General features: G+C 43.6%; 1 protein-coding gene across 3 annotated transcripts in view; it reads left to right on the top strand.

The window, feature by feature from the left end:
- LOC146371271 (aryl hydrocarbon receptor-like) overlaps positions 1 to 15,863 on the top strand; it is a 47,136-nt gene extending 31,273 nt beyond the window's left edge. Inside the window, exons 9-11 of one of the 3 annotated variants that reach the window (XM_084908274.1) lie at positions 2,540 to 2,681; positions 2,855 to 4,445; positions 7,712 to 15,863. In XM_084908274.1, the coding sequence (XP_084764400.1) occupies positions 2,540 to 2,681; positions 2,855 to 4,445; positions 7,712 to 7,774 (1,796 nt within the window). In that variant the 3' untranslated portion in view covers positions 7,775 to 15,863. Of the gene's footprint in view, positions 1 to 2,539; positions 2,682 to 2,854; positions 4,446 to 6,062 lie in introns of all 3 variants that reach the window. The other 2 variants (XM_084908272.1, XM_084908275.1) reach the window with 2 other exon arrangements.
- The last annotated feature ends 5,975 nt before the right edge of the window (positions 15,864 to 21,838 follow it).

Raw genomic sequence — 21,838 nt, 5'->3', positions numbered from 1 at the left:
ACTTTGGAAGCACTGAGTAATAAACGTGAAGTGGGAGTTGAACTAGACCAATTATGAAAATGTTGTGCACTAGAAGGACAACGACTTTTAATATAGTTTGCAATATTTATGAATGAAAGTAAAAGACTGAATGACTCAAATTTAACGTGCTGGTGAAAAGCAATCCCAGAATTCATTGCGGCAGCCCGATGCTGGCAGGGAATGATCTCCTTAGCAGAAAAGCTAATCTCACAGATCTCAGGCAAGGTTGGGGTGGAGCAAATTTTGAGAGATCCAATTAGTAACAGAAGCTAGACAGTCATTAATGTTGGTAGGATTATTGAGTTTGTACAGAGAAGTAAAGTCATGTCATTGTTAAACTATATAGAGAACAGGGTAGAGTCCAGGATTTTATTTTTTATTTATTTATTTTATTTATTTATTTTTTTTGCCTGTCCCGTTTGGTTCTTTTGCCATCAGAATTATTGTCTAAAGGCAAAGAAAGATGCCCAACGGATTTACTTTACCAAATGGACCATCCCAGCCTTGCCGTATTGGTCTATTAGATTCACCTTTTATTGTTTATTTTATTTTATTTTCACTTGCTAAACACGGGACAGACTTGACTGGGGAAAAGAAAGAGGGAAAGAAAAACAGCGGGGAAGAGGGACGGGGATAAAGGGCAAAAAACAAAAACCAACAAAACAAACAGACAAAAAATCCATCTATCAATCACCTGTTGAGAAAGAAAAAAGAGAAAACAAGCAAAAAAAGAGAGCAATACAATAAACAACATCACGATGATCTATGTGAATATGACAGTAAATACTAGATGTTAAACATTATTGTGCAGCACGTAAGATCGACAGCGCACAGTGTGCTTTGAGGTAGGAGCCAAAAAGGGTGTAGTTTGTGTGTGTGAGCACCCGTGTGTACACCTGTGAGCATGAGCGCGCTTGTTTTTAAAAGGTTCCTTCATGTAATGATCTGCTAGAGGGTGTGGGGGGGCCACAGCCCCGTCCTCCAGGGCATGAAGCAGGTATGGAGGAGATCCAGACTCCAGACATCCAGAGGCCCCCAGAACACAAGAGACCAAGGAAGACCAACAGAGGGGCAGCCGCGCCACTGTCCCAGAAAGAGCTGAGGAGAGCCCCAGATGAGGGGTCACTCAGCAGCCGCGGAGCAGAAGCCAGGGGGGGTTGCAGTGACGTGCCCGTGAGCTCCGCCGGCAGCCAGCTGTGCCAGAGTGACCGAGCCCCAGGCCGAGAGGCCGAGGGCACCCCACCCCCGAAGTGCCCCGAGCGAACCCCAGGCTCCAGGCCCCGACAAGCAGCCACCAAGGAGTGAGCCGGTGTGTACCTGGACGCCCACCCCCGAACACAAAGAACCACCAACGCACCGACGTCTGAGGGCGTCTGCCACCAGCAGGGGAAGTGGTGGGGGGAGATAGGCCTCCATACCTTGGAGGGCCTGAGATGTCCCCAGAGAGGTGGCGTCTGATACCCGACCTGACATATAGACACAGACATACAGGCACACACAGATACAAACATCCATTCCCACCCTCATGCTCTCATATGCAATTACTCAACACTCACCCAACGTGGAGACAGACACAAAGAGACACTGTACACACAATCACACTCCCCAAGCGTACTCTAAGAACTGGGTCTAGGTACCCTTGCCCCCGGAGGGGGAAACTGCACCCAGACCCAGGTAGTGTTACCCTTTTTCCTGGGTGGAGAGAAGCAGACCGCCCCGACTCCGCAGCAGCAGGGAGGCCCCACATTCCAGACCCCAATCGGACGGCCAACTCCTCCTCCCGGCCCCCCCGCTCCAGCAGGCTGCAGAGAACGGGGGTGTGAGGAGACTCCAAACCTCCCTCCGCCCGCTCATATGTAGTGTTGATGCTTGTGTGTTCTAAGGTGCGTTTAAGAGTCCAGGATTTTAGACTTGATTGAAACACAGCTCTCGACTCAGCAGGCTGTGAAAAACACTAAACCAAAGCAGGTGGCTCAACATTCACACCCAAAAAGTTTTTGCTAATGAGCAACCTGAGTATATGTAGGAAATCCTGTGCTGAGGACGTTTGGTCTGGTCAAAGAGTTCAGACAGCTTTTGTAAGTAATCCTGTGGGATTAGTAAACAGATTGAGCAAAGCTGCAGAGCTGCCTGAAGAGAGGATAGGGCAAAGCATCAGAGATGATCCATAGAGCAGCACCACCACGTGCACTTCAGTGGACAGATGGGCACGTGGTCAGAAGTGACGAAGCCTGACCATGATTAACGGCCTTTGACCATAACCCACTAGTAAAGGTGAAATGAGTCCACTGTCAGTCCACTGCCACCCTGTCCAGCCTGGCAGGACACAGATGCTGTGGATAATTTGTGACAACTTTCGATGGAAACTCATTTCCGGGACATCACATTTAAAATAAATACCTTTAATGGCATTTGGCATTTAATGCTAGCAAAACGTCAAAGTGTTATGTAGATTTAGACTGTCATAGTGGACAGAGGTTATCTCTGAGTAACAGCTGTTTGTGTTCAATGTTTAAAGTGATGAAGACTGGAGAGAGTGGTCTGACTGTGTTCAGACTCCTGACTAAGGAAAACCAGTGGAAGTGGGTCCAGGCCAATGCCCGGCTGGTGTATAAGAATGGGAAACCAGATTACATCATCGCCACCCAGAGGCCTCTTTTGTAAGTACCTGTCTGTGTACAAGTCTCATTTGGTCATTTATCTCGAGTAATACACTGAATCAAACCATTAAGATATCCATCCTCCTTCCCTTCAATGCCATACGTTTGTATTTCTTAGTTGTTAAAAAAACTGCACAGAGAAGTCCTGACAATGATGTCTTCTGTGTTTATAGGGATGAAGAAGGAGGAGAACATTTGCGTAAGCGCTCGATGCATCTACCCTTTACGTATGCTACAGGAGAAGCCCTGCTCTATCAGTCCAATCATCCCATCGCAGGCTTTAGAGATGGCAGCTGTGTAAAAGATTTTAGCAAGTCAAAGAAGAATCGGACTGATAAGCTGCTGACAGATGGCCTGGACCCGGGCTCCCTTCTTGGGGCACTCATGAGTCAGGATGAGTCAGTGTATGTTTGCCAGCCAGCTGTGGAGCCCAAGCTGTCATTTCACAGCAGCTTCTTTGCAGAGCACGTTAGTTTCTCTGAAAGTGAACCCTCCAACCTGCACAGAAGCTGGAATGAACCTGCTAATAGTGTCGTAGGTCCAGGTATCACAGAACCAGGTACCAGCTTTGACCCACTGCTGGCTACTTTGGACTCGCTCTCTTTGGAGGGCCAAGGGATGGATGCAGAAGAGAGGAGTTACTCAAACAGCGAGCTGTTTGGAGCTCTGGAAGGGCTGGGCCTGAGTGCTGAGGACCTGGAGTTGCTGCTGCTAGATGAGCGTATGATCAGAGTTGAGATGGACCCTGAGCACGTGCCCACTTTGGATGATCTGCTGACAAATGATGAGATTCTCTCTTACATCTATGACTCGATAGAAGGAAGGACTGATTCCACCGTACATGGAGGACAGGTACCTCCTAGCACTACCGCAGCAACCTCCACACCAGTGTCATTATCAGAAAATAATCTTGATACAAGTGTGCAAATGCAGTTTTGTCCCTCCAAGCCTCCAATAATGGAGCACACTCCTATTGTCCAGCTATCCCAGCAGATGCAACAGCATCTCAACATGCGAACCACTAAAGTACCACCTAACTGGGGCCAGCAGAGTGACCATTTCCCCCACAGGATAGTAAATGGAGAGCTGCTGGAGCAAAATCAGTCTATTGCCAATGGACAATGGACAGCCCAAGACATTCTAGTCCCAGCAGAGATCAAGTTGGAGCAACTGACCACACAGCAGACTACTTTCAATGACAAGGCCTCAGACTTGAATAGCAAGCTTCACCAACACTACCTTCAGCAGGAGCGGCAACCAAGGACCCAGAAGAAGCTCTCACTACAGTGCCATGCCAAACAGACGGCAGCAAACCTTGACGGACGATGTGGTCCGTCGAGCCCAGAGCATTCAGCAGAAAAAATGCCATGGCAGAACTACAGCTTCAGCGAAAGCCTGGGCAGCAGTTTCTGCATTGACAACAGCCAAAACGCTCTTACAAACACCTCGCTGGAGTCTTGCAGTGATTATAACAAGCTCACTATGGACAGTGTGGATTACACAGTCAGTGGAGGTGGTTTGCTTGAGAGAAGTGCAGAACAGCGGGGCGCTGAGAGCACAGTTGCATCTTTTCGTGGAATGAACCACAAAAGCCACCCAGAGCAGATCCCGGGCCCCTTGTTCGAGGTCATCTCCAGTCTGTCGCAGTGCCCTCCCTGCACTAGCTCCCTGGAGCAGATTCTAAGAGTGGGTAAGCCCTGCTGCCAGCTCGACCACTTTGGCTTGGTGACCTCTGAGATCCTTGATGACCCCAGTCACAGCAAGGTGAGGTTGCTGATAAGTGGCACATCGTCATGACATTGAAATCATTACTAGCTGCACAGCTCGGAGGTTCCCTCCTGAGCCGGGCATACAGACTGTGTACCCAGGTTTTAACTTTTTAGTAGCTTTTACATTTAAATCTGTTATTTAGGAAATCATCTTTTATCTGTCTGCATTCTATGTATTTAGACATGAAGGTGCATCAGTTACTCAGTAATTTGATTAAAAGAGAAGGAACGGTGGTTGATGGGTCCGTCTGGAACGAGACAGTTCTGCTACAACGGCAAAAGCAAGACGCGAGTCACCAGAGCTCTTTGTGTTGCTCGTGCACGAGGGAGAGAACTGGTTCGAGCGCCGTTCCTGACAGTCGCTCTCAGCCAGTCGCTCTCAGCCAGCTCCCCCGGAGCACTGCTCTTTATCGAGGTTACATGAATATGCATAAGTTCATTAACATATGACGTCTTACACAGGCATACATGTGAACAAAGAGTACCTTGTCTGTGTGTACGTATAGCCATACGTGTCTGTGTGTGTGTGTGTGTGTGTGTGTGTGTGGGGGGGGGTCAAAATGTGACCCTGTGAAGACTCCCCAGACCTGCTGTGCCAGGAGTCCAGCGGTCCACCTAAACAAAAGGCACTTATACTTAAACAGATAAGAGTAGGTGTCCTCCTGTAGTATAAATCAGTAAGAGAAGGTACGACCTCTCTCACGACTTTAAGATGTGTGTGTGTGTTTATGCCAGAGTGCTCTGGGAGGCTCACAGAGTCTTTGCAGACTGCTAAGGATCAGACCTCCTATTATTATGCAATCGATTATAAAACTCTATATATGAGTAAATATTTCTAAGCATAAATGACAATCAACAATATAAACCTAACAGTGGTCAGCACTGTTGCCGCACAGCAAGAAGGTCCTGAGTTCAATTCCACCATCAGGCCGGCGTCCTTCTGTGTGGAGTTTGCATGTTCTCCCCGTGTTTGCGTGGGTTTTCCACGGGTACCCCGGCTTCCTCCCACCGTCCAAAGACAAGCAGTTTGTGGGGATAGGTTCATTGATCAATCTAAGTTGCCCATAGGTGTGAATGCAGGAGTGAATGTGAGCGCGAGTGGCTGTCTGTCTCTGTGTGTTGGCCCTGCGACAGACTGGCGACCTGTCCAGGGTGTACCCCGCCTCTCTCCCTATGACAGCTGGGATAGGCTCCAGCACCCCCCGCGACCCTGAAAAGGATAAGTGGAAGCTGATGGATGGAATTTCATATTATAGTAAAAAATGTCACTCAGAATTCAGGAAGTAGTTGAGACAGCCTCGGGATGGTAGGGAAGAATGAGAGAGAGGGGTGAAGCAAACGTCACTGCACATGTGGGTGAAAAACACTGGGGTGGTGTTGGGTAGCTACGGTGCAAAAGTGAACAAGCAATGTGAAAGGATAGGTATAGGTGTGCAAGGAATGAAATGTCATTGCAGTTTACTCAATGTAAGATGAAAAAATATTTAAAATAAATCAAATATGTTAAAATATGTATAGCAGCAAAATATATTATCACGTGCAATGGTAAAAGTGAGCTGTGGAAAGCTGTGGACACGTACACAAACATGGTAAACAGACCCTCTATCCACAGGCCAGCAAGGAGAACAGTCCATCGTGAGGGTGTGACGAGTCACACATGATAGTTTTGGCTTGAGACAAGTAGCCCTGACTGTCATAGTGTGTGTGATGAGGACTCAGAGGCAGGAGGAGGTTTATCTAAAGGCAAGCGCTTTACTGAGCGGATACGTACCAGCATAAAGCAAAATACAAAACTAAACCAAAAACAAATGCAAACTTTCAACTCACGAGGAGCGAGAAACAGGACGTGGACTAACACTGGAAACTGAACAGCACACTCTAACAAAGGACAAGAGGAGACTGAGACAATATACAGTCTACACAGGACGGTGATTAGGAGAAGCTGGGGAAAAGGTAGGTTTACAAGATGGTAGTAAGACCTGCTATGATCTATGTTTGGAAACAGCGGCATTGACAATAAGATGAGGAAGAAAAGGGGAAAACTACCGAGGGTTTGTGTAAGTTCTCAGTCATGCAGGTCATGGTAGTCTGGAATTTTAAAAAACTAAGGAAACTGGACTTCTTTAGGTTTGTGAAGACATTTCAGGTCTCATCCAAGAAGCTTCTTCAGCTATAAAAACAGCTGGTGGAGAGTCCCAGTTATTTATCTTGGCACATTATAGAAGAGCCACCTCAACAGGATAGATGTACACGTCTGTACAGATGCCATTAAAGAACAATGGTCCCTCTTTCAAGGATGCCAGGGTCCACAATATGGACTGAGGACACAGATGGTTTAGAGGGGAGTAGAGTAAATGGTAAATGTACTGACTCTTATGTAGAGCTTTTCTCCCGGAGCACTTGAAGCGCTTTATACAAAGGACTCCATCTCCATTCACTGTGAGCAACCAGGCCCGACGCCCGCTATCAAATACTCTAAAGATCACTTCCAGGCGCCTTGGCTCACATGATCAATGTTGGGTCAGCCACTATCAGGGCCACCTCCTCTCAGGGCCACCTCCTCTCAGGGCCACCTCCAAAGAGGGGACTACCACTAGGAATTCGACAGCTGGGACTCTCCACCATGTGTTTTTATATCTGAAGAAGTCCATCGGATGAGAGCTGAAATGTCTTCACAAACATAAAAATAAGTCCAGTTGCCTTCTTTTTCAAGCTCTCAAGAAAACCACAGAGTAGAAACGTGAATGTAGTGTGACAGATGAGACGGTAGGAACGGACTGCAATGGAGTCATGCTCCGCTGTGGCTACCCCTGAAGGGGGAAGCCTAAAGCCCCTCCCTGAGCCTGGTTCTGTTGGAGGTTTCTTCCTGTTAAAAGGAAGTTTTCCCTTCCCACTGTTGCCAAAGTGCTGCTCAATAAAATTGAATTGAATTAAAGAAGAAGGTTGTAGGGACTTTACCCTATAACTGATATTTTTCTGATATTCAGATATATACATGCTCCATAATATTGGACCGTCTTCCTCAATAAGGTTTTTGCCTTATTTATTTGTTTGTGTTTCTGCTTTTAAGATTATTTTAAGATTATGAATAATAATCTTTGTCTTATACAAACACCCACTATGAGCCAAATGGCAATCCTGTTTGGTGTTAATGATATTTTATGTCCTTTGCAGATGGAAAATGGCTGCGTGCTAAACAGTACTTACCCAGGAGGTTGTGCCCTGCCTAACAGGAATGGATCTGTGCCTCCTACTATCCAGGTACCCAGCCCTGAGACGTTGCCTACACTTCCGGACCCACCAGCCACCGGCTTCTACCTCTGACCATCTGACCAGGGACAGTCATGTAGCAGGACACTGTGAATGGCCAGAAACATCCAGTGACTGGACCAGCCTTATACATCTACACACCACAACAAACAAAGCTGGAGAAACGTAGGCCGACATCTGTGTTGTCTGTTTTTGTCCTTTCATTTTGACTTTGTAATGTTGTGTCAGGGGAGGGGATCACCGAGTTATATTTTAAGTCATATTATCATATGAGTTCTTTGTTTACACTAATGAAGTTAAGAGCGCTTAGCTTGTTTTAAGTAAATATGAATCATTGGAGGCTGGGTTTTAGAAATCTGCATCCAGATACACTGTAAAACCAACGTGTTCTCGTCCCAGGACATCAGATTCTGCCGTGCTGTCTTAGTATTGGTACTTTAATGCACCAGCATGGCTTCATTAGACACAGACACTGAGAACCAAGAAATCTGTTTTCAAGAGGACTTTACAAGTTAGCCAACCAGTCTGTGGTTTATGTCCTCTTCAGGAGTCTGTGGTTTGCACTTTCATTACACTCAGTGATTCTTTGCCTATTCGTTTCATACAGATTATTCAGACTGAATCTACAGTTATATGGACCAAGAATTTGGCCACATCTCCTAATCTTAGAATTCAGGTGTTTTCAGCCCCATTTCCAGGGGTGTATAAAATAAAGCACCTAGCCATGCAGTCTGTCTTTACAACCATTTATGAAAGAATGGGTCATTATAAGGAGACACTGAATTTTTGCATGGCACTGTAATAGGATGCTTCTACTGCAGCAAGTCGGCTAGTGCAATTTCTTCCCTCCTTCCTACATATATTTTATAATCAATTTTAAGGAGTGTTATTATTATTATTAAGTGGAAGCTTTTAGCAGCCAGAGTAGGTCAGCCACTAATGTGCCGTTACAGTGCTTAGGCATACAGTGTGTAAAAGTGTAAAGTCACTGATTTGCTTACTCAGTAACTGGAGGTCCAAACCTCCGGCTTTAATGTAAGCACAAAAACTGTGGCATGTGTTTCCATGGCTCCTGTAGGTTTACTGTGTAGGTGCTCCAGTACTAGATTATCCATGTAGAGTCTGTTATGTAAAAAAGGTCTGATCCATCCATCTATCCATCCATTTTCTGCCCATCTCTGCCCAGACCACCCTCCTCCAGCACCTCAATTCAATTTTATTCATACATCCTCAAATCACAACAAGATTCAAGTCAGTGCACTTTATACTAATCCCCAACAATCATATGACCCTCTACAAGCAAGCGCTTTGGCAACAGTGGGAAGGAAAAACTCCCTTTTAACAGGAAGAAACCTCCGGCAGAATCAGGCTCAGGGAGGGGCGGGGCCATCTGCTGCGACCGGTTGGGGTGAGACACCAAGGTGTTTCCAAGAAATGTAATTTCTCCAGAGTATCGTGGATCTTCCCAGGGCCTCCTTCCAATGGGACATGCACTGAACATCTTGAGCATCCTGGTCAGATGCCTTAAGAGGGCAGTGGCTCTATTCCTGCTTTTTCCTGAATGGCAGAGTTCCTCACTCTATCTCCAAGGCTGAGCCTAGGCTCCCTTCAGAGAAAGCTCATTTCTATGTTGTATCTGTGACCTCATTCTTGCAGACATGAGGTCACAGAGCTTGTGACTTAGGTGAACGTAAGGGCGTAGCTATAATTCAACAGCTTTGCTTTTACACTCAGCTTTCCCCTTACCATGACAGACCAGTACAGCATCTGCATCACTGTAGATGCTTCTCGAACCTGTCGATCCAATCTCTTGGTCCACTCCCCCCTAAATCATGAACAAGACCCCAAGATCTGTAACTGCTCTACCAGGGGTAGTAACTCGTTCCCATCCCAAAGAGCCCTTTTCAGTCTGAGGACCATGGTCTTGAATTTTGAAACACCATTTCTTATCCCAGTTTCATCACACGTGGTTGTGAACCACTCCGGTGTGAGTTGGAGAATCTCAAGATCCTGTGACCACCACACCAGACCTCCTCTTGGCTGCACCTGGAAATTTCGTCCATGGAAATTATGGACAAAATCGTGACAAATGACAGCAGTCCCTTTGTTCAACAGTCACAAAGAACGAGTCTGACTTATAGCCAACAATGTGAACTGGGCTCTGGTAATGGTTGTACTGGTTAGGCCACAGCAATGGGTCTGATACCATATACTCCCAAAGCACCTCCAACAGAACACACGGTTGAATGCCTTCTTCAAGTCCCCAGAACTCATGTAGACTGTTTGGGAACTCCCATGCATCCTCAAACATCCTTGAGAAAATAAAGAGCTGATCCATGATCAGGATGAAAACCACCTCATGAATCTAAGGTTCCACTAACAGGCAGACGAAGTACCCAGGCTGAGGCTGAGAAGCATGAGCATCCTAAAGTTGGACCACACTTTGTGGACCCAGTCCTTGAAGAGGGGAACCACCACCACCCCAGTCTCCCAGTCCAGAGGCACTGTCTCTGACTGCAACACAATGCTGCAGAGGTGTGTCAGCTATGACAGCACCACAGAAGAGCCTGAGCCTTGACAAACTACCTCAGTGACCTTACTCCCAGTCCTCTTATACTACAAGAAGCCATGTCAGTGGGATTGAGGAGATTCTTTGATGTGTTAGTTCAACTGTCCTCTGTTGAGGTCAGCATCCCCACTATAGTCCCATCCCCATTATATACAGTGTGGACGGAAACTGCTTTCCCCTGACAGTTTGCCAGGTCAACCGAAAGGCTTCTTCCATGGCCTCTCTTCTCCCATACCTGAGTTTTTGCCTTGGCTACTGTCAGAGCTGCACTCTGGTTGGCCTGCTGGTACAGCTGTTCCATGTACTCAAAACCAGTTTCAGTAACCAGGGATCAGACCCCCACATCCTTCATCTTGCTGTGTTGTAGAATCAGACAGGTTTTATATCATCTGTATGAATGTAGGGAAAGCTAGAGGAGCTCTGGAAACTTTTATATCTCTGATAAATGCAGTTCTTTTCTGGTGATATGTTTATTGTTTCGTGTGATCTTTCCTAATATGACTGTGGTTTGCTTTGCTTTGTATCTGAATGCACCATACAAACGCGTGATTACAGGTGTTGGTACAGTTAAGTTTTGCTCATGCTACAGGAATGTACTTGTTAAGTGTTTATTGATTTCTTTGTTGAATGATTTTCAACAATGAGATTAATCCATATACATTTGAAAAAAAGTATAGAACATGAGAATTATTTCTAGAACTATCCTGCACTTTATTTCTTAAACCCACCTAATGCACACTGGTAGTGAAGGACACTGGGGGGTGGAAACCCTGATTTATGGGGTTCTTCCCATTTCTGACACGGTCTTATTTTGCGATACACTTCAAATGATGAGTCCTCACAAGCACAAACATGTCATGTTAGTGTAATCATTTTTATTTTTCTCCACTTGAATTGTTTGTCTCTTGTTGATTATGTTGACATTGAATTGAACCTCTCAAAGATTCGTTTTTTTATATGTGGTCACTCTTACAAGTTTACCTGACTCATTTGGAAGAAACCCCTTGTGTATTTCTCTATATATCAATGTCCTATGGGAAGTTCCTGATTGTTTGGACGTCCATATGTAAGATATTGTCTCTTCCTAGGCTGCACTTACCCCTTCCTCCCTGCTCTCACCTGCTCCATAACATCTACTATACTATACTATATACAAATGGAAAACTCACGATTTTAAGGGCAGAGCCTGATATCTTCATCTTGATATCATCTTGTTGTCAAACCAACCTAAAATGTGAAATATAGTCATTTAATGACACACGGGTGACAAATTAAAGGAAAAATTGACACCTGTAATGTGGGGATTATCGGGCATAAGGGAAGCCTCACATGTACAACCTGTTGCTCTTAAACCCTTAAATCCTAAGTGAATCAGACACTGCTGTCATTGGATAGTTCAGACAGACGGCTTCACTGTGCATGAAATCAGACAGAATTTACACATGGATGAATATAAATGGATTAGTGTGTTTCAGAAATTTGACATCCTGCTAATAGTAGTCTATATGTGAAGTGTACATGTGTGGTGTGGTTGTTACGGTTATATTCAAGTCAATTCATGAACAGTTAAATTGAAATGTGCATTTGCTATAATTAGCACCAAATTGTGAACAAATTTCAGTAAGAGATCTTCTGTAAACAGAGCCACATCATAATCTGCTCACTTACAGACTTTGTTGTTGTGTTAGACTGTTTGGACTGTGGAAGTTATATCAGTATTCAACCATGTTTTTGGGGTATTTACATATAACATAGTGAAGACACAAGGAGTCAGCTGGGGCCCCGGAGAAAACAGCAAACATAAAATAAGAGTGAATAAAGCTAAACTACTGGCAAAAAGATTATGGATACAAATGCTCTTTTATTCACTGGGTAGGCAAAAACTGTAACTCATCAGTAAAGCTGCTTTTGTGTATGTGTGTATGTGACAATCTCTACATGCAACAATAGAAATACGTGTTCTATAGTAGAAATAGAAAATAAAAAAACATCAGAGAAATAGGATGGACTTCTTCCATCAAGCCATAGTCCACCAGATGAATACAAAGTAGCTCTGAGTGATTCAATTCAATTTTATTTATATAGCGCCAAATCACAACAACAGTCGCCTCAAGGCGCTTTAGATTGTAGATCGTACAATAACAGATACAGAGAAAAACCCAACAATCATATGACCCCCTATGAGCAAGCACTTTGGCGACAGTGGGAAGGAAAAACTCCCTTTTAACAGGAAGAAACCTCCAGCAGAACCAGGCTCAGGGAGGGGCGGGGCCATCTGCTGTGATTGGTTAGGGTGAGAGAAGGAAGACAGGATAAAGACATGCTGTGGAAGAGAGACAGAGGTTAATAACAGATATGATTCAGTGCAGAGAGGTCTGTTAACACATAGTGAGTGAGAAAGGTGACTGGAAAGGAAAAACTCAGTGCATCATGGGAATCCCCCGGCAGCCTACGTCTATTGCAGCATAACTAAGGGAGGATTCAGGGTCACCTGGTCCAGCCCTAACTATATGCTTTAGCAAAAAGGAAAGTTTGAAGCCTAATCTTGAAAGTAGAGATAGTGTCTGTCTCCTGAATCCAAACTGGAAGCTGGTTCCACAGAAGAGGGGCCTGAAAACTGAAGGCTCTGCCTCCCATTCTACTTTTAAATACTCTAGGAACAACAAGTAGGCCTGCAGAGCGAGAGCGAAGTGCTCTAATAGGGTGATATGGTACTACAAGGTCATTAAGATAAGATGGGGCCTGATTATTTAAGACCTTGTATGTGAGGAGCAGGATTTTGCATTCTGGATTTAACAGGAAGCCAATGAAGGGAAGCCACTTTTGAAGTGATCACTTTTATGTTTTATATCCTAATGAATGTGCTCTCTTCCTGCATGGCAGCGCCCTAATTCATTGAATGGCTCAATCATTATTTAAAGCCTACTGTGTTTTAATGAAGGTGGTATTCTCCCAAATTAGGAAAAATTATGTTTCATCTCTCGAGGAGAGTTCCAGCAATTTTTAGAATTCATCCCTTCAAATAGCACCAGATAGGCCAAAACGGCATATATAGATTTTCCTTTAATTTGTCACTTATTGATATTTTCCCCACAGTGTTTACTTTGAAATGGTAGAAAATGATGAAACATGAGGTCTGTCGTTTCAGGTCTACACAGTTAAAAAAAAAAGAAAACCAAATGAAGTTAAAGAGAGATCTTTAGTGGGCAGACACACTTCTGAATGTTTCTTGTACAGCATAAAATTACTCAGAAATGAAGATGAGTCAGATTATTTCATCAAGAGAAGATGCTGAAAAGAGATTTCCATTGTTCAAATAATGTTATTATTGATAGAGCTGCTGTTATTTTGACATGTTTGCGATGTAAAACACGTGGACGTTACATGTGACTCGTTTCTTTATCTTTCTTTTTCCCACAGCAAAAATGTCTGCTCTATTTAATATGATTGATGTGACTTAGTGTGAAAAGATGTGTATTTAAAGTCAAACAAACAGGTATGTACATAGTTTTATGTCAAGTCACTTGTTTCACTATTTTTGAGACACCCAACAACCCCTTTGCTGGTTTTTGTGTTATTTTCTATTGTAAATAGTACTTTCATCACAAAGCACTCTGTGACATCCTGAAAATGGTGCCATATTACTGAACTTTTATTCTGTCTTTACCTAACCACGGATATGTTACCAAGACATGACGTGCTGTAGATTATTTGGCCTGTGCCCTTTGTTTCAGAAGCATTTTTTCCCTTTTAAAATAAGGATTTCTGCAAACACACAAACATCTTACAGACATGGAACTATGACCACTCATACATTTCTGTCTTTCAGCCCTCTAGTTTTGTATTCACATGAACAGTAGGGATGTCTAACGTCTGTCAATGAATTCTTATTGTGGACCCCTGACATTTAAAGGTGCTATACGTAGCATTTGAACAATAAATAAACCTGTACCACATTTAATTTGTGAAGCCTGTGTAATTACAGAGAACAAAGTAGCCAGGATTTGACCAAGGTGCTCCACAAGTGGCAACCTCTTTGTAAGAAAAATGAAGCCATGGCTCAAAGGCCCAAATCTGTAGTTCTCCAAGTGCAATGAAATGAAATCCGGTCTTTAAGTCTGACGTCATTAGCCGTGCCTGGGCCCAAACTCCACTGCAGGTCCATAAGTCACTCGGTCATTGCAGCATCAACGAGAGTTACAAACTGTCTAAATTCTTTCTACCACGTTGCTGCTCTACCAGGTGTAACAATTAAGTTTAAAATCCAGGCATCCATGAAAACCGAATTTATGAAATTTAACGGAATTAGATGTTAGCAGGAAGTTAGCTCGCTAGTTTCCATCTAAATATAACACAGTGCTCATTGTGCTCTTCATGGGAAATCAATGTCCTGACTGAGAGATTTCCGAAACAAATTAAGACGTAGAGCTGAAAAACAGGAAACTAAACAGCAGTGACGTTTGTAGGGTTACTGAAGTTGGGCTAGCTGGTATATAATGATGTGCTACGTGATCGCTAGCGACACAGCTATGTTAGCATAACATAAACAGTGAAGCTGGAGGATGAACGCTAACTTTTTTCCACTTGATAAAAGTTAACATGAGGGATCCCGATGGTTAAGGACAAATGCAATCGCATGGCAGGATGCTGTAAACGGACCAAACTCCAGTCAGGAGAACAACTGAGATAATCCATCCACAATACGAGGTTAGTCATTCATATACTGCTGCATGGGCTGGGCTGGAGTTACACCAGAAGGGTTTAAAAACTAAGCTTTAAAATGAACAGCGGTAATAAAAACTCAGAGGCCGACAGTGATCACTGACTGTTTTTAGGGGCTTGTGGAGATTCAGTAGAAAAAGATACAAAGTATTAAAACATGTTAAATACACAAAAGTCTTTTTAAAGCAAAGCCGTTCCTTCCTTTAAAGGACCTTGAAAAGCTTATCCACTTATCACATCCAGATTGGACTACTGTAACTGCCTCTACTCGGGCCTCCAACACTCTTCTCTTTACCGGCTTCAGTTAATTCAAAATGCAGCTGCGCGTCTTTTAACAGGTACGAGAATCTATGAACGCATCACTCCAATTTTAGCCAAACTACATTGGCTCCCTGTTAAATATCGCATAGATTTTAAAATTCTTTTGTTCACTTTTAAAATTCTGAATAATTTAGCGCCCGGCTATCTTTCTGAACTCCTCCACTTATACAATCCCAACAGAGCACTTAGATCGTCCAATCACAGGCTCCTAGCACAACCTAGGTCTCGAATGAAGTCGAGAGGCGACCGGGCCTTTGCAACCGTGGCACCCAGACTCTGGAATAACCTCCCTGTTCATATTCGTACTGCCGAGTCGATCCAGTCTTTTAAATCGCGTCTTAAAACTTATCTTTTTACTTTGGCTTTTGATTCTAACTAGTTGGCTGTTCTAGCTTGTTGTGTTGTTACCTATTGTTTGTCCTGTTTTATTGTTTGTTTTAATTGTCTCATGCTTTTACTGACTGTGAAGCACTATGGTCAACACTGTTGTTTTAATATGTGCTATATAAATAAATTTTGATTTTGATTTGATTTTTTTGATTTATTAAACATTAAACGCAGAGTAGTTCGGGCCTGGAAGCAGGATTCGTCACATCATCACTTCAAGACCGGATTGAAATGAAAGAACACCAGGGTGGTGTGTGCTTACAGGACATAATGTTCAGTGTGAGACGGCAGCATCGTGCCGGTCCCTCTGCGGCCCTCCTCTCAGTGCTCAGTGTGCTTTTCATGGGAAATCAAACACAAGAAGACTAAATGGTACCATTATATGTATATGTTTTCATTCAAACCTGAATGTGGAAATGTTGGTCTTTTTGATTTTTTTCTACTATAAATACATTTTATTTCTCTACAGGTAACACTGGCCATCCTCCTAATTTTGCATACTTAAAAGAAGTGTATTTAAAAAAAATAATCAGAATAATCAGAGCATAGGAACATTGTATGAACATCTTATTTTAAAAAAACATCTTACTTACGCCTCAAACAAACAACGTCATTGAAAGGTTTATGAAATTATTATGAATGACAGCTAATCGAGTTTGGAGCTGGAACTTAACCGCTGTATTTGCAAACATATTTCTCTATTTATAAAATGAAATTATATACTTTATTAATCTCCTGTAGGGAAATTCCTCTCTGCATGTAACCCATTCACTCAGTGAAGCAGTGGACAGCCACCAGTCCAGCGCCCGGGGAGCAGTGCGTATGGACGGTACCTTGCTCAGGGGTACATCAGGGTGGCCGTTTGAACCTCCACTCTTCCCATCATGGGGCGAACGCTCTACCTACTGAGCCATCTCCTCCCCTGATGTAGTTAAGTAATTGTTGGGCCTTAAAGACATTAGACCCCACTGACTCAGAGACCAATCACTGCGAACAGAGCAAGACCACACAGCGCTCTTTGTCTTTTACTTGCTGCAAGGGGAGTCCGGTCAGGGTCTTAGAGTTGTAAGCTCTTCACCTGATCTCAGCCAACTCCGAATTCCAGCCTCCCCTCACAGTCCTTTTTTTGACAACCATAGTTACACAAAGATCTCATTAATCATGTGACAGCTAAGGCACTCAGTGATTAGCTGTGATTATGTTTGAGCTTTTCATAACAGCAGCTCCTTCAACTCCAAAGCTAACAGCATAGCATGTCGTCAGAGATGACTCATCGAGGCTTTGTAATATCAACACCTAGATGTAGATGATCAGGCTGCTAAGTTAAGACTTTAGAGCAGACACTTTTCTTTCCCCTTAGACTACGATGGCCTGGATGACTGAGAACCTTTTGTGAAGGTCACTTGAAATCTAATAATTCATTTTTCATGGATTGAAGGAATCTGAGACCACGGTCGTGCCCACTCCGGGTCGGTGACGAGTTTCTGCCCCAAGTGGAGGAGTTCAAGTATCTCGGGTCTTGTTCATGAGTGACGGGAGAAGGGAGCGGGAGATCGACAGACGGATTGGTGCTGTGGCCGCAGTGATGCGGACGCTGTACCGGTCTGTTGTGGTGAAGAGAGAGCCGAGTGTAAAAGCAAAGCTCTCAATTTACCCATCTACCCTCACCTATGGCCACGAGCTGTGGGTAGTGACCGAAAGAACGAGATCGCGGATACAAGCGGCGGAAATGAGCTTCCTCCGAGGGGTGGCTGGCCTCTCCCTTAGAGATAGGGTGAGAAGTTCAGCCATCCAGGAGGGGCTCAGAGTAGAGCCGCTGCTCCTCCACATTGAAAGGAGCCAGCCGAGGTGTTTCGGGCATCTGACAAGGATGCCTCCTGGGCGCCTCCTGGGTGAGGTTTTCTGGGCGTGTCCCACTGGGAGGAGGCCCCGGGGCAGACCCAGGACACGCTGGAGAGATTATATCTCTCGGCTGGCCTGGGAACGCCTTGGTGTTCCCCCGGATAAGCTGGAGGAGGTGGCTGGGGAGAGGGAGGTCTGGGCTTCTCTGCTTGGACTGCTGCCCCCGCGACCCGGCCCTGGATAACGCAGAAGAAGATGGATGGATTTAAGAATACATTTTTGTCCCCACCACTGCCACAAAAATAAACCAGGAAAATCAGTAAAGACAAGAATATGTACACCTTTTGTAGACCTTCCATAAATTCACACGTACGAGTATCTGAAATCATTTACACACTGAAATGCCTGAATACACATTTTTCAATATACAAATGCAGAATCAGTTCAAAGTTGGAAAACACCATTTTAACCATTATTACTGCTACAGTGGAGATCCAAACTGATGACATCAGAATTATGAAATAACATGGAGCAAACAAGGAAAAAGCTCATTCTGCATGTTATATTCTTCACTGTGATCTGAGTGCTCTGACAGCGTTGGACAATCTCTGGTGGTGGGTTAGTCGATTGTCCTTTATGTGGACATACGTGTCATTTCTCGGATGAATGATGCAGTAGATACAACTCTAGTTCAAATAAAGTTAGTCTGCTGTGTAAAATGGAAATAAAAACAGAATGTGATGGTCTGCAGATCTCATAAACTCGTGTTTTATACACAATAGAACACAGAAAGCATACAAAATGTTTAAACTTTTAATAAACACAAGGTCATTTTGAATTTGATGGAAACAGAATGTCTCAAAAAATGTCCTTTACTGCTTAGCATCTCTCCTCTTAACTACAGTTCGTACAGGTTTGCGAGCTGAGGAGACCAGTTGTTGGATTCATTTTGAGACTGGAATGTTGTTTATTCTTTAAAAAAATGGTCTTCCATTGCCCATTGACTCCCATGCTCCCTGCTCCCAAGGAAGGACCAGTGCCACAGCAGGATTGGCAGTTTCAACAGCAAAATAGTTTAATTTGCTGTTGAAACTAGAAACTAGAAAACATCAGGGTGGGCACAGCCAATTCTACATAAGAAATAACTAACTTAGCTACCACAAAGAAGCCAGAGAAGTAGCCACACATACTCAGAAACCCACGGAGTTGTTGATATTTCCTCGGCACAGGACAATCCAAAATGTCCTGAACCGTGGCCAACAAAGGGACCACAGAATGGCCAGTGCCACAGCAGGATTTGCAGTTTCAAAAACTGAATAGTTTATTTTCATTTTGGGTAGAAAACATCTGAGTGGGCACAGCCAAAACAGCTCTATTCTCCTAATTTAAGTCCCAATTTAAAGCTGTCCCATTCAGTCTCCAACCAATGGTCAGCTTCCATCTGCAAAAAACAGCAGGAGAAATGAAGACCATCCCCTCAGGGTGTGGAGGAACTAATACAACACACAACATTATGACCTGGGTCATATCTATTAGTGTTACCAACAAACACACAGCAACCTCTTACCTGAGCACTTGCTTTGTGTGTCATACTTGTGTACTTTCTCTCCTCTCATGAGACCTCCAGATCACTTAGCATTAAATTGTAGTTTTAAAAGGAAAACAGGAAGCTGCAAACGCAAAATGTCCAAAGACTGTTTCTAATACCCAGAATGCGTTAACATCTGTAACATCTGTCTTAATCAGAAAACAGTAATGCCCACATCCAGATAAACATATCTAATGTGGGATGTTGTCATATACCATAGTACTGCTACATCAGTGCTTCCAGCGACTGCACCTCTGACAGCTTTGTGGAAATCAGTTCAAATGACTAATTGCACAGTCGCTCTATCCCCGAGGTCGCCAACAACCCAGATCTTATCATCATTAACAACCATTAACCAAGCTTCCACATTTATTTCAACATGATGTTTTTGATACTTTTCAACATTAAATCCAAGACTTTCACATGGAAAATTCTCAAATCCTAGAATACTTGTAGTTAAAGTCATTATTACTGTTCTAACTGAAAATAACTCCTATTAAATGGCATTTTTCTGTCACAGTCTGTGGGTCTGATGCCACTGCGGAGCCAGCTGATCAGGGTCTGAGGTGTTGGAAGTCACCCATTCATTTCTTTTATTTTGAGATTGTTATTTGAGTACATGGATGTGTGTGTGTATGCACAGGCACACATATGTATAAATGTAGATATATACATCAAGATAATGTTTGTTACTAGAGATTTTCCATTATTCTTTTTTATGCCATTTGACTTCATCCCATTACCCAACTGTCTATCCTGTCTTCTTCTTTGTTTGTCTTTATCTTATAACATTTTTCCTTTGTCAAAATAAATAAATAAATGACAGTGCATTTTTTTCATATTATAACAGAATTGACAACACTCCTTTATGTTCAAAGAGTAGTTTGAGCTAATGATGCAACGAATCTGCAAAATCTGAAAAACTCAAACATAATATTTGCACCCAAAATATAATAAAGACTGAAATTAGCATAATATAGCGCATTAAACCTTTATTTGAATAAAGTACTCAAGTAAATGGATTCATTACATTCTGTCTGGTGTTGGCAAAGCATTGTGGTCCATCATTTCAAAGGTTACTTAGAAATCAGACTTATGTCAGTTGTTTGTGGTCTCCTTCCTGAAAACACTCCACAGATTTTCTTAAGGTGGACGGTCGGAATATTCACTGCAGCCAGGTGCTGCAAGTCCTACTGGAAAAGGAAATCATCTCCAAAAGCTTGTCAGCAGGTGGAAGCATGAAGTTCTCTAAAATATCCTGGACACACACACACACACACACACACCAGCATATGTCATGTCACCCTAAATCATCACAGGGTCTTGAAACGACACTGTGGACTTCAAACTCCTGCAGTTATCTACCTCTCTGCTCACTCTCGATCACCCACAGGCTTTCACATGTTCATACAGACCTACCAACAATCAGAGATGTCACTGAACACAATATGCTGTAGTTGCTTATTTGGAAAAGGCTGAGGTCGGTCAGGGCCCCTCTGGGGAAATCAAGTGTAACCACAACTCATGCCACAGGACTATTATACAACAGCCTAGCTGTTACACACAGTTTTATCCACTAGATGGTGCTATCTCACAGTGAGAGTTTCCAGCAGCTGGGACTGTTAATGTGATGTGTTTGAGGATGAGAGGCAGAGATTGGCAGGAAAATAAGAATTGATGGTGGACGAGGCAAAGTGGTTAAAGATCTGTGCACGATCATGAAGTGTATGCCTTCCTCATGCTTTACACTGAATATTATCCCCAGAAGCCTTACGGTACATGTTTGTTACACGTATGTTCATTAGTTCTATATATGTATGGGGGGAAACACCTGACAGAGAGGGGATCCACAGGCTCTGTAATGCTGTGGTTGAGCTCTACCTGCACATACCTGTTCCCATACAAATCTTTATAAATAATTCCAAATCTATCAGCATGTTACACAGTGCTCTCCGTCTCCATTGTCTGAAATGTAATGAAATTTAGCCCAAATATATAATTTTGTTCATGGAAGAATTGTAGACATATTTCAGAAATATACATACTGCTGTTGATTTCATCACTTAGAAAGAAACGTGTTTTTAAGTTTCAAGGGAAATGAACATTCAAACAGAAGACAGGGTGTGAAATAGAAGCTGGAGGGTGAGGCAGACAATGCATGCAACAAGAGTCTGACACATCTTTCCACATCCAGCAGAGACACATACGGTGTCTCCACGAGGGTGGCGTCAGATTTATGGCGGAAAGTTGCTTCTCCTGTCAGTGACAGCCAGGCACAATGCAACGATGTGCCGCTGGTAAACACGTGATTGCCTGGATAAATGCTCAGACTGGCCATTAAGGCTAGAAATGGTCCACAGTGGTCACCGCTGGCTCATTGCTGATTTTACTGCTGTGGCTCTGGAGGTCCAGCGGGTGGCCCATTACTTCGACCCCTCGCTCTGCTTGTTTGTGAACAGTGCACGCCTCCTCCTGCGTGCTCCATGTATATAATATAAAATGCAGCATATATGTTTAGAACTACTGCATCACCATCGCACTGCTATTTGGAAAATAGTGAAAATATGATTTTTGATTTATAGATCATGCCGTGTTAATTTCAATCATTTGAACGCACAGACGAACCCGTTAATAAAGGTCAAAGAACTGAACTGGAGAGACAGAGGGAGGGAGGGGACGTACGGGGAGA

Source organism: Perissodus microlepis, chromosome 16 (genome assembly GCF_051167445.1).
Source record: "Perissodus microlepis isolate ML-2025 ecotype Zambia chromosome 16, ASM5116744v1, whole genome shotgun sequence".
Taxonomy (NCBI): Eukaryota; Metazoa; Chordata; class Actinopteri; order Cichliformes; family Cichlidae; genus Perissodus; species Perissodus microlepis.
This window is presented reverse-complemented; position numbering and strand designations above follow the sequence as displayed.